General features: G+C 42.1%; 1 protein-coding gene across 1 annotated transcript in view; it reads right to left on the bottom strand.

Moving 5' to 3' along the window:
- The window catches only part of TMEM135 (transmembrane protein 135), a 612,430-nt gene that overhangs the window by 26,531 nt on the left and 572,549 nt on the right, over positions 1-13,350 (bottom strand). The window contains exon 8 of the mRNA XM_082245904.1: positions 2,762-2,908. Coding sequence (XP_082102030.1) covers positions 2,762-2,908 — 147 coding nt within the window. The remainder of the gene's footprint in view (positions 1-2,761; positions 2,909-13,350) is intronic.

Consider the following 13,350-nt stretch of genomic DNA (forward strand, 5'->3'; position numbering starts at 1 on the left):
GCAGAATGGGACTGGGTCACAATTGTGACCCCTGTAGGTACGCCCCTGGGCTACATGATGCTGAATCTTCAAGCTAGGAAATGAGGCCGATTCTTACTGACTTGCACAGTTTCCAATGCACACTGAAAAGCTCACAGTGTGCAGTGAATTAAGAGTAAGAAAATTCAGTACAGGAGAGGAGCCTGTACACCACTGAGTGCTGAGGTTCAGCTACAATGAAGCAGGCACAATGAAGAATAAAACTTCACTCCAAATATGTTTTATTTTTTTTTTATTTTATTTTTTTTCTAGAATTTGTTAGGACGGAGAAGAGTAAACATTTCTGGGAGGTTTCGATTTCTGCCTGTGAGCCCATTGGGGACATTTCACTTCACTTCTTGTCCCTGTGATGTCCAAGCAAGACATAATTGGTTGCTGTAGTCACTGGGACAAGTACAGACAGTACTAAAAACATTGTGATCAGCATGGCCAATGTCTGAGATCAAGGCGGTATTTTCGGAAAAAAAATGCTGTCTTTCTTTTCTGGCTACGCAGTGGCCTATTGCTGGCTACACAAAATCCCAGCCTGAAATCAAAGATTACAACTCAGACAGAAAAAGAGAGACAGACTAGGTATTGCTTAAAAGCTGTAACCAAACTACAATTGAGCAAAATGGAAAACATATTTCAGAGCTTAGGGAAGGGATTGGCGTATTTGTTCTGCATACGAACATGTTGTGTAACACTTATTATAGAGACTCATCCTTGTGAAAGTGGATTCCTGACATTTTCTCTCTGGATTTGAAACATTTACATGATTTATAGAGGAGATTTTGGATGAAGTTTGGCATCTCTATTCCTAGAATGCTTTTCTCAGGATAAAGGCAAATTGGCATTCCACATAAAATGGTGGAGTCATCCCACAGAGACTGTCACTTTGCTCATGCAAGTTAAAGTGACAGAGACACTTTAGAGTTTCCCCCCACCCACATATACAGCTGCAATTTCTGATTTCTGAACAAATTGGTCATAAAATGTGATCTGATCATCATCTAAGTCACAACAATAGACAATCACAGTCTGCTTAAACTAATAACACACAAAGAATGAAATGTTGCCATGTTTTTATTGAACACACCATGTAAACATTCACAGTGAAGGTGGAAAAAGTATGTGACCCCTTGGATTTAATAACTGGTTGATCCTCCTTTGGCAGCAATAACTTCAACCAAACTTTTCCTGTAGTTTAAGGCTGTAAGGCTCGGTTCACACTGATGCGATGCGGGAAGGCTGCGAATTCGCAGCCTGTTCCCGCATCGCACACGCACCCCCGGCAGTTCACACTGCCATATGCGATCCGCTGGGGGTGTCAATGTAATCTTAACGACACCCCCAGTTTGATCGCATATCGCAGTGCGATCGTGCAGTTTGCACAGGATCGGATCGCACAAGTGTGAACCGCTGTGCGATCCGATCCTGATGCGGCAGCAAAAATGCCTCCTGTGCGTGTTTGCTGCGGGTGCGATGCGAATTTAGCCATACAAACTGTATGGCTATACTCGCGACGCACAGCTGATCGCATGTCATGTCGGAGCAGTGCGCTCCGACATGACATGCGAACCCCGCACACGCAGTAGTGTGAACCGGGGCTAAAAGTTTTTAAAGCTAGTAAGACAGGCCAGGGTAAAGTGTCTGCAGCTTTACTGCTGAGTCCTGTCCATTTTCACCAATGTACTTCACACATATAGGGAAAGTATACAAATTGTCATTCTACTCACTGGAAGAATGAGAGAGTCAATTTAAAGTGGAGTTCCGGCCTCGGGGGTCAATTTTAGCTAAAAATACCCCCGGAACAGTCAGGGCTAGTACATTCCATAATGGATAGCCAAGGGAATTGTTCCAGGTCGCACTTACCTGTAAGAAGAAATACTTACCTTGAAAAGTTCTTCTCCAGCGCTGCCATCTCAGGTGTGGGCAGCTGAAGCCGCAGCGTCCCTCTTCGTCTTCTCTTCCGTGACATTGGAGTCCCACAATGCACTGCACCGGCCCCGCTCGTCACTTCCGCTGCATCCCTGCACAGCTTCTGGGCATGCCCAGAAGCTGTATAACAGGGAATGCCGCGCTTGCACCGGAAGTGACGAACGGGGCCGGTGCAGGCGCATTGATTCCTGGGAGCGATGACGTTCAGCTCCCAGGAATCAGCGCAAACCGGAAGTGACGGTGCGGGCCGTGGCCACAGAGGGAGGAAGTGGAAGGAAGGTGAGTATATTTTATTCTATAAGGTAAGTGACCAAAAAAAAAAAAATCGGCAGTATCCATTTCTTTTTCAGGTTGCAATCAGCAAGCAGATGGCCCAAAATCGATTTTTTTCAATTTTGAGGCCAGAACTTCGCTTTAATTGCCAAAAAAGTATAAGTATAAAACTAACTATAAAAGTATAAGTATATCATGTTCTTGCTGTCCTTCAACATTTCAGACATCCTACAATCCAATAATGGATCCAAGGCTCCAAGCTTTCCAAAGCCACTTTTCAAAATCAAAGGACACACGATTAGCAAGAGTCAAAATGAGGCAACCCTTTCCTGTTTGTTATCAGTCTATCAGGGGAAAGCTTTGCAGGTGGAAACTGGGCACCCATGTGACACTTGTTCAATAGTTTGGTTGCGGGATATTCTAGAGCAGGAAAGTCATTGGAAAGCTTTCTCACCTTACATCAATGACAATCAACTGTTTGAAACCCCCTTTGAGAACAAAGACAACATAATGAAGAAGCTTTACTTACACTGAGTCCATAAGTTTCTTTGTTAAAGAAAATACATTGATCCGCTTGGATCTTTCTCCCCGGTCCTTGCTCTTCTTCCCGGTTTTGGCATACATGGTCTCAGGCAGAAGTGAATGTGCAGGAATCTCTTCCTTCCCCACAATGAATCTGGAGATACAAATATAATACATATCAGCTGTAGATTAAGCTCTCTCCTTCCACCCCACATTAACCAGTATTCTGATCACCAAAAGGGGGTGGGGCACACAGTGCAAACCTTTTCCTGCAGTATTGTTTAGAATGAACCAGCTATGACAGGTGCCCTGAAGGTAATGCTGCTTATCTATGCCGAATTAAAGTTGCCTATCCTAGCTTCTAACATTCAATGGACAGGATAATATAAACAGCTTTTTCCAGATGCATTTAACAAAACATTAACCCACTTGCGCCTAAGGCTCCACTCACATATAGGCGTTTTGGATCTCGGGCAGAATTGCCGCGATTCTGCCCACAATCCCCAACCATTGCAAGTCGCGAGATGCTCGTGCCATTCCCGTGACTTGCAATGGCACCCCAAAGGTGGTGTGGTTTTGCTGCAATTATCACCCGACCAATCGCGGTAAAATTACGCTAACAGAATTGAGGAACGCCTGTCGCCCAAAGGAAGTACAAGAACTTCTTTTGGGCGAGAGGCGTCAAACGATTCTGTTTGCGCGATTTTACCGCAATTCGTCTGGCGACAATTGCGGCAAAATCTCACCGCATTTGGGGTGTCATTGCAAGCTACGAGAATCTCACGGGCGTCCCCCGACTTGCAATGGTTCTGGATCGTGGGCAGAATTGTGGCAATTCTGCCCGAGACTCGAAACGCCTATATGTGACTGGGGCCTAAGGGTAAAACAAATCTTAATGTCTTAAGCCCAATTTTGCAACTTTGACATGTATTAGTAAAAGCGTACATATCATCACACTACTTTCCTTATTAAGGTTGATTATACCTTGTTTTTTCAGGACAAATTGGGCTTTAATTTGGTGATAAATGGTAATGGATATTATTTTTATCTAAGGAAAACTGGCCCAAAATAGTAAAAAAAATAAAACTATTTTTTTTAAATGTAACTGTATATTTCTTGCAACTACCATACCCTACCACCAAAGAACAACCCAAAATAAATTCTTCTGCTCCTGATTATCGCGGCGATACCACATTTGTGTATGTTAGTTGTTGTTTGTACCTGTAGTACAGCCCAGAATCAATAGTGTGAATTTTGCTTTTTTTTTTATCCTGCCTAAAAACACACCGACACGGAGGCTGGGTTCAAACTTACGCGAAGTGGATGCAGGTTTTCCCGCATCCAATACACATAACAGGAGAGTGTGACCGGCTCTCAATGTGCGTCTTTGGCTCAGTTTCAGGCCCGAATGCAGGCAAAAATTCGTACCTGATTCGCACCTGCAAGGGTGAACAGGGACGGACCAGACCCCCTGCTGAGAACCACACCGCAGCTAGTCTGAACCCAACCTATCACTAACTGACAGTGATACTAATTTAGCAAAAATCCAAAACCTTGTCCTAGGTATTTATTTTTTTTAATTATTTATTTTTCTGCACACACTTTTTTTTTTTTCTATCTCTGCAAGGACAGAGAAAGATACAATGTATCTGTCTCGTCCATTCAAAGACACAGAAAACACGGGAGTGGGCTTCACAGTGATTGATCACTGTGATAGCCAATCAGAGGTTATCACATAGATCAGGTGACCCAGAATAGGAAGTTCTAGGCCCTGATCATTAGAACGGGGCCCTCGGTGATATCCTGGTCTTTGTGCTGGGAGTGCGCCCTGTGGCGCGCTCCCAGAACAAAGGAAGATAAGCGAATATGCGGCTCCATGCAAAAAAATCCCAGTCCAGCATAAGTTTGGCGTGAAGGGGTTAAAATCGATCCCCACACTGCAAAACAAAACTTTTATGCTTTAAGTATTTTTTTTGTCCTACTTTCATTTGACAGTCCATTCCCTATTGGCCTGATAAAACAGAAGTACCGCTCAGTGCACCATTCAGCCCTGTCTAGCTGCAGCAGCGGTCCGCTTTTTACAGGCTTTTACAGGCTTCCGGAAGCGGGCGTTGGATGGTGTGACTGTACCTTCTGCACCAGAGCTAAACCTGAACACCCCGTGTGTAAGAGACCTTACCTAACTACAGCATTATATCACTAGTCCTTTAAATTTGTTCTGGGGTTTGTCTTCCAGGTATAAAGCCTGATCTTTACATATGTAAAAGAGCTAAAAAAAAAAAAAAAAAAAAAAAAAAAAATGTAGAATCTATTTTTAGGAATTTTAGTGAGGAATTTTAGTGAGGAGATTAATATCATTGTTGATCAGAAAGAAGGGTCTGAAAAGTCATCTGCTTCATTTTTGTTTGGTTTCCGTCTCATACTGCAATAGGCTATGTTGGTATCTGAATAAAGGGGGATACCATTCCTTTTAGCTTTAAAAATCAACTCAAGATTAGACACGCAGGACGAAAAAAAATTGTTTTGGTATTTAACTTTAAATTTTGTTTAGGTAAATTCAACTAATTCGTTTTCAGAATTCGTTTAGTTTAATTGTTTTTAAATTCCATTCAAATTTTTCAAATTCGGTCAAATTTAATTAAATTTCCCAAATCGAAAAACATCGAATTTCGTTATTTCGGACACATTTTATTTCCTTATTTAGGAGGATTTGTTTACAGTTGTATTACTAATAAGGTTTATTTCAAATATGTGAAATGTTCAATATTATAAAAGAAATATCTGAATTCAACATTTTGCTGCTTACATGTACATTACTGTGCAAGCAGGCAGGTGTGAAGAAATAATGTGAAGTACAAACACTTTCAAATATACAGCTGTGACCAAACGTTTTGAGAATGACACAAATATTAATTTTCACAAAGTCACTGCCAGTTTTTATGATGGCAGTTTGCATATACTTCAGAATGTTATGAAGTGAGATCAGACGAATTGCAGAAAATTGCAAAATCCCTCTTTGCCATGAAAACAAACTTAATGCCATAAAAATAAATATTTCCACTGCTCATTGGGTGGGGTGAGTACTGGCCAGAGTACTCATCTTCCCTTGTGCAGCTTCTGTTCCTAGGTCTTACTCCCCATTAGGCCTACACCCCGTAGTTGGTCGGTCCCTGGTAGGGGAAGACCCCGGGGTGTTACTCTTTGTTCCTTCTTAGATTTCTTCCTACCTCAGCTTTTCCTACTTACCCTCTTCCATCTCTGTTGTCTCTTATTTCCCCTCTCCCCCCTCTTTCTCCCATACCTCCCACCTCCCCTTTTTTTCCCTTTTTCGGCTTTTACACCACCTTTACCTCCCCCCCTCCCCCCTCTTGCCCCCCCCCCTGTTTCTATCCACATCTAAGTGTCTCTCCTCTTTCTTTTTCTTCGTACGTTGCCTGCCCTACCCTCCTTGTCCTTCCTTGCCTTATCCCCCCTTGTTTCCTATCTGGAAAGAATTTAAAAATACTTAATTTGGTTATGTGTGTTTTACTGTACTGGCTTGGTTATCCCACACTCTCCTCTTACTGTTCCCTGGGAGTTGATATTATATGTGACCCTCTGATATTGTCAGTTCCACCGAACTGCTTCTACCCGCACTTAGGGACTGTGTTCACTTTCTGTGGCTCTAATGCTTGTACATTGGTTTGATGCCCTATGCTGTCAGATTATGTCATGACTTATTGTGTATAACTTGCCTATTTTTGATGTACAATTATTTTGTTCTTACGCACTTTGTATTTATTGTTCGGCTTAATATAGAAGTTGAAAAAAAAATATTTCCACTGCATTTGTGAAGGCTTCAGGGCGCCCAAGAAAGTCCACCGAAAGCGCCAGGACCGTCTTCTACAGTTGATTCAGCTGCAGGATTGGGGGACCACCAGTGCAGAGCCTGCTCAGGAATAGCAGCAGGCAGGTGTGAGTGCATCTTCATGCAAAGTGAGAAGACTTTTGGAGGATGGCTTGGTGTCAAGAAGGGCAGCAAAAAAGCCACTTCTATCCAGGGAAAATATCAGGAACAGACTGATGTTCTGCAAAAGGTCCAGGGGTTGGACTGCTTAGGACTGGGTAAAGTCGTTTTCTCTGATGAATCCCCTTTCCGATTGTTTGGGGCATCTGGAAAGAACCTTGTCCGGAGAAGAAAAGGTGAGCGCTACCATCAGTCCTTTGTCATGTCAACAGTAAAGCATCCTGAGACCATTCATGTGTGGGGTTGCTTCTCAGCCAAGGGAGTGGGTTCACTCACAATTTTGCCACGAATTTTGCCACGAATAAAGAACACAGCCATGAATAAAGAATGGTACAAAAACATCCTCCGAGAGCAACTTCTCCCAACCATCTAAGAACAGTTTGGTGACGAAAAATGCCTTTCCAGCATGATAGAGCACCTTGCCATAAGGCAAAAGCAATAACTAAGTGGCTTGGGGTACAAAACATCGAAATGTTGGGTCCATGGTCAAGACACTACCCAGACCTTAATACCATTGAGAACTTATGGTCAATCCTCAAGAGGTGGGTGAACAAAAAACCCATCACAAATTCTGACAAACTCAAAGCATTGATTATGAAAGAATGGGCTGCCATCAGTCAGGATGTGGCCCCAAAGATGATTGACTGTATGCCAGGGAAAATTGCAGAGGTCTCTAAAAAGACATGTCAACGCTGCGAGTATTGACTCTTTGCATAAACCTAATGAAATTGTCAAAAAAAGTCTTTGACTCATATGAAATGCTTGTAATTAAATATCAGTATACCATAGTAACATCTGACAAAAAGATCTAAAAACAGTGAGGCAGAAGACTTTGTAAAAAATATTACTTGTGTCATTCTCAAAACTTTTGGCCACGGCTGCAGTGGTGTATTTTGGTTTTGTGCTGCCCTAGGCAAGACTAAAACTGGGCACCCCCCATCTAAATTTGTCCCACCCTTTCCTGTTTAAGATACGCCCCTTCATCTGTTATTATTATTGAAGCCCCCCAGTTCTCCTTGCATGCAGGCAGACTGGTGGACGGCCCCCTGACCCCCCATTTATTATTCACTGCCTCCCCATCACCCTATGTATTATATATACACTGATCCCCCCCCATCACCCCATGTATTATATATACACTGAACCCCAATATATTATATATACACTGACCCCTATGTGTTATATATACAATGATCCCCCCATCACCCCATGTATTATATATACACTGAACCCCAATATATTATACATACACTGACCCCCATATATTATATATACACTGACCCCCATGTATTATATATACACACTGACCCCCATTGTATTATATATACACTGACCTCCCATGTATCATATGGGGCTTTTTGGGGGCTCCAGACAGATTTTACTCCCGACCCAATACGCCCTTATAAGACCCAGGGGCATCTTTTGGGGACACCCCTCTGGAAAGTGCCGTCCTAGGCCAAGATACAGTGTTGCACGGCTGTATTTGCTTGTTTATTTTTACCAATTTAACACATGCAAAGTGAACGAAACAGAAGGAATATCTAAATCAAATCAATATTTGAATACCTTTTGGCTTCAAAACAGCATCAACTATTTTCGGTACACTAATACAAGCTTGATTTGCTAAAACTGTAGATTGCAAATCCTGGTGAAGCTGATTGGCTACTATGTACAGCTGCACCAGACTATGCAATCTCCAGTTTTAGTAAATTAAACCTACAGTCTTTGAGAGAAATCAGCAATAGTCGGCAGGCAATATGTTAACCATCCAAATTTGTATCCAAATTGAATTTTGTTATTTTGGAGGTTTAATTTACATTTGTTACTAGGGATGCACCGAATAATCGGCGGCCGAACATTATTCGGCCGAAAATAGAAAAAATAGCACTTTCGGTGTTTGGCTGAATAAGTCAAAAGGCCGAATAATTTTGTGCCGAATAATAGGGCTGAACGATAGTCGATATGATATTGACTATCGTTCTGTGGCCGTAGGCGATATTCATATCGCCGAGGTCACGATATTTACAGGGGGAAGGGACTCGGAGGAGGACAGGAGGACTCACAGACTTCCGTGTTAGGCAGGGGAAGCCGGGACACTTCAGCGGTGAGCATACATACATTACTCGCTCGTGCACTGCAGCCCGCCCCACACATTCAGTGAGTCTTACTCTCCTCCCTAGTTTTTTCAATGGCACATTCAGGAAGCCAATCACGCCGTGATTAGCTGCACAGCGAACCAATCACGCGTGCCTGCACACCTGATTGGTTCCGCTGTGCCGCTACTCACGGCGTGATTGACTTCCTGAATGTGCCATTGAAAAAACTAGGGAGGAGAGTAAGACTCACTGAATGTGTGGGGCGGGCTGCAGTGCACGAGTGAGTAATGTATGTATGCGGCTGTGCTCCTTTCCAGGCTACTACTAGTCCACCTCCAGCCTCCTACTACCACCACTATGAGAGACTGTCTGTCACTGTATAATCTGATCGAGTCCACACTGACACTGACTGACTGTCACTGAGTAATTGATGTTACCACATTAACCCTGACCTGCCCAGTGCCCTGTATCTGCAATTAAAATTTACAAGGCTGCCTGCATGCTTTCTGATTTCCATTCCCAGCATCCTTCCCAATCCCTACAGTGTCACTAACATTAACCCTATGGTACAAGGCTGCAGTGTGCACTGAATCCCATTCCCTACAGTAACATTTAGGGAGAGAGAGAGACATGAGAGGACGAGAGAGAGAGAGAGAGAGAGAGAGAGAGAGAGAGAGAGAGAGAAAGGACAAGAGAGAGAGAGAGAGAGAGACATGAGAGGACAGGAGAGAGAGAGGACAAGAGAGAGAGAGAGAGAAAGAGACATGAGAGGACAAGAGAGAGAGAGAGAGAGACACGAGAGGACAAGAGAGAGGACAAAAAATTGGCAAAATAAATGGAAAAAATGCAAAACACCGCGTTCGGTATTCGGCCTTCGGCCAAACATTTTATTATTATTCGGCTTCGGCCAAGAATTTCATTTCGGTGCATCCCTATTTGTTACTATTGGTATTCGTAATCTGGATACATTTGAATTTCCAGATGATGAAAACATTTCTCAGAATTTAAATTTGGAACAAAACAAATTGCACACGTCTACTCAAGATGGGGAGTAAAATAGTTTATACATTTTTTTCTAATTAGTATCTGAGATGTCAGGGCTAGAATCCGAAGATGATTTGGTTTAATCTCTTTGTTAACCTCCTCAATAGATATATTCAGCTCCAACATGTTTTTGTGAAAAAATTCTTCAAGTTTATCAGCTTTTAGGTTATAAGGGTCACTATGTAAATTGAAATATTAGTAAGAAAAGCTCTTGTAGGAGCTACTCAGTGTTTTACAGAACTTACCTGTGGAATAATGAATTATAAACATTACTTTGGAGTGGTGTCTAGGGGATAGTTTGCTAGCTAACAGGGTACTGACTTTGTTACCTTGAGAAAAAAATATACATATTTTTCCAACATATTCTTCTTTCTGCCCTAGTAGTTAAAGATAGGTTGAGATCTATCTGAATCTATTTTATACCTATTTTTAATAGTAGGATTTTGTTTACGTTCTTTAGTTAAATTGGCAAGAATCCTATCTTGTTGTACAGTCAACAGGGAGTTTTGTTTGCTGCCTGATGGTATTTGGATAGGGCCCCCTAATAGAGGCTTTGTGTACTGTCCAGCTAATGATTAAGGATTTGTGTTGTTTGAGTCATTGGTTTTAAAAAATGCATTAAGTGTCTGTATCTCATTAGAAATTATACAGTCAAAGATGAAACTGCAGATCAAAGCTTGCTTAAACCACTGATGTCACCAGGTAAATTTATTGTTCAAAATACTATTTCAACACCTCCATTTGTTACCACTATACAGTGCCTTGAAAAAGTATTCATACCTCTTGAAAATTTTCAAATTTTGTCATGTTCCAACCAAAAACGTAAATGGATTTTATGTGATAGACCAACATAAAGTGGCACAAAATTGTGAAGTGGAAGGAAAATGATAAATATATGAAAAGTGTGGTGTGCATTTGTATTCAGCCCCCTGAGTCAATACTTTGTAGAACCGCCTTTCACTGCAATTACAGCTGCCAGTCTTTTTGGGGATGTCTCTACCATTTTTGCACATCTACAGTGACATTTTTGCCCATTCTTCTTTGCAAAAGAGCTCAAGCTCTGTCAGATTGGATGGAGAGCATCTGTGAACAGCAATGTTCAAGTCTTGTCACAGATTCTCAATTGGATTTAGGTCTGGACTTTGATTGTGCCATTCCAACACATGAATATGCTTTGATCTAAACCATTTAAACCATTCCATTGTAGCTCTGGCTCTATGTTTAGGGTAGTTGTCCTGCTGGAAGGTGAACCTCTGCCCCAGTCTCAAGTCTTTTGCAGACTCTAACAGGTTTTCTTCTAAGATTGCCCTGTATTTGGTTCTATCCATCTTCCCATCATTTATGACCAGCTTCCCTAACCATGCTGAAAAAAAGCATCCCCACAACATGATGCTGCCACCACCATGTTTTAAGGTGTGTTCAGGGTGATGTGTAGTGTTTGTTTTCCGCCACACATAGCATTTTGCTTTTAGGCCAAAAAGTAACATTTTGGTCTCATGTAACCAGAGTACCTTCACATGTTTGCGGTGTCCCCCACATGGTTTCTTGCAAACTGCAAACAGGACTTCTTATGGCTTTCTTTCAACAATGGCTTTCTTCTTGCCACTCTTCCATAAAGGGCAGATTTGGGGAGTGCATGACTAATCGTTGTCCTGTGGACAGATTCTCCCACCTAAGCTGTGGATCTCTGCAGCTCCTCCAGAGTTACCATGGGCCTCTTTGCTGCTTCTCTGATTAATGCTCTCCTTGCCTGGCCTGTCAGTTTAGGTGGACGGCCATGTCTTGGTAGGTTTGCAGTTGTGCAATACTCTTTCCATTTTCGGATGATGGATTGAACAGTGAGATGTTCAAAGCTTGGGATATTTTTTTAAAACCTAACCCTGCTTCAAATTCTCCACAAAATAATCCCTGACCTGTCTGGTGTGTTCCCTGGTCTTCATGATGTGGTTTGTTCACTAAGGTTCTCTAACAAACCTCTGAGGGCTTCACAGAACAGAGTATTTACACTGAGGATACATTACACACAGGTGGACTCTATTTGCTAATTAGGTGACTTCTGAAGGCAATTGTTTCCACTAGATTTTAGTTAGGGTTATCAGAGTGAAGAGGGCTGAATACAAATGCACGCCAAACTTTTCAGATAATATTTGTAAACAATTTTGAAAACTATTTATCATTTCCTTCCACTTCACAATTATGTGCCACTTTGTGTTGGTCTATCACCTAAAATCCCAATAAAATACATTTATGTTTTTGGTAGTAACAGGACAAAATGTGGAACATTTCAAGAGATATGAATACCTTTTCAAGGCACTGTAGATCAGTGGATTCCAAACTGCTCTACTTTATTAAGCCCTTGGGGCACTTTTCCTTCACTTATGAGGCATAGTTCTTGCTATTAACATCAACAATTGGGTAGGGCACTATTCCTCCCGCTGACAACAATAATGGAGTATTATTCCTCCAACTATAACCAATGATGGAGACCTGTTCCTCCCACTGTCACCAATAATAGAGTACTAATCCTCCCACTGAAACTGATAATGGGGCACTATTCCTCCCACTGACACTAATAATTGAGCACTATTTCTCCCACTGACACTAATAATGGAGCACTATTTCTCCCACTGACACTAATAATGGAGCACTATTCCGCCAACTGATACCAATTATGGAGCACTATTCCTCCCACTGACACCAATAATAGAGTACTATTCCTCCAACTGAAACTGATGATGGGGCATTTGTCTTCCAATTGATACCAATGATGGGGCAGTATTCCACCAAATAATACAATGATGAAGCACTATTCCTCCAACTGATACCAATGATGGGACACTATTCCTCCCACTGACACCATTAATGGAGCATTATTCCTCCCACTGACACCAATAAAGGAGCACTGTTCTTCCCACTGACGCCAATGATGAGGCACTATTCTTCCAACTGATACCAATGATGGGGCACTATTCCTCCAACTGATACAAATGAAGGGGCTATATTCCTCCAACTGATACCAATGATGGGGCACTATTCCTCCAAATAATACAATGATGGAGCACTATTCCTCTCACTGAAACCAATGATGGAGCACTATTCCTCCAAATGATACCAATAATTGAGTACTATTCCTCCCACTGAAACCGATGATGGGGCACTATTCCTCCAACTGAAACCGATGATGGAGCACTATTCCTCCCACTGACACCAATAATGGAGTACTATTCCTCCAACTGAAACCGATGATGTGGCACTATTCCTCCAACTGATACCAACGATGGGGCACTATTCCTCCAACTAATGCCAATGATAGAGCACTATTCCTTCCACTGGCACCAATGATGGGGCACTATTACTCCCAATGCCCCAATGATGGGGCACTATTTCTCGCACTGACACCAATGATGGGACATTATTCCTTCCACTGACACCAATGATAGGACACTATTC

The sequence above is a fragment of the Pelophylax lessonae genome (assembly GCF_965119305.1).
Source record: "Pelophylax lessonae genome assembly, chromosome: 2".
In the NCBI taxonomy this organism is placed as follows: domain Eukaryota; kingdom Metazoa; phylum Chordata; class Amphibia; order Anura; family Ranidae; genus Pelophylax; species Pelophylax lessonae.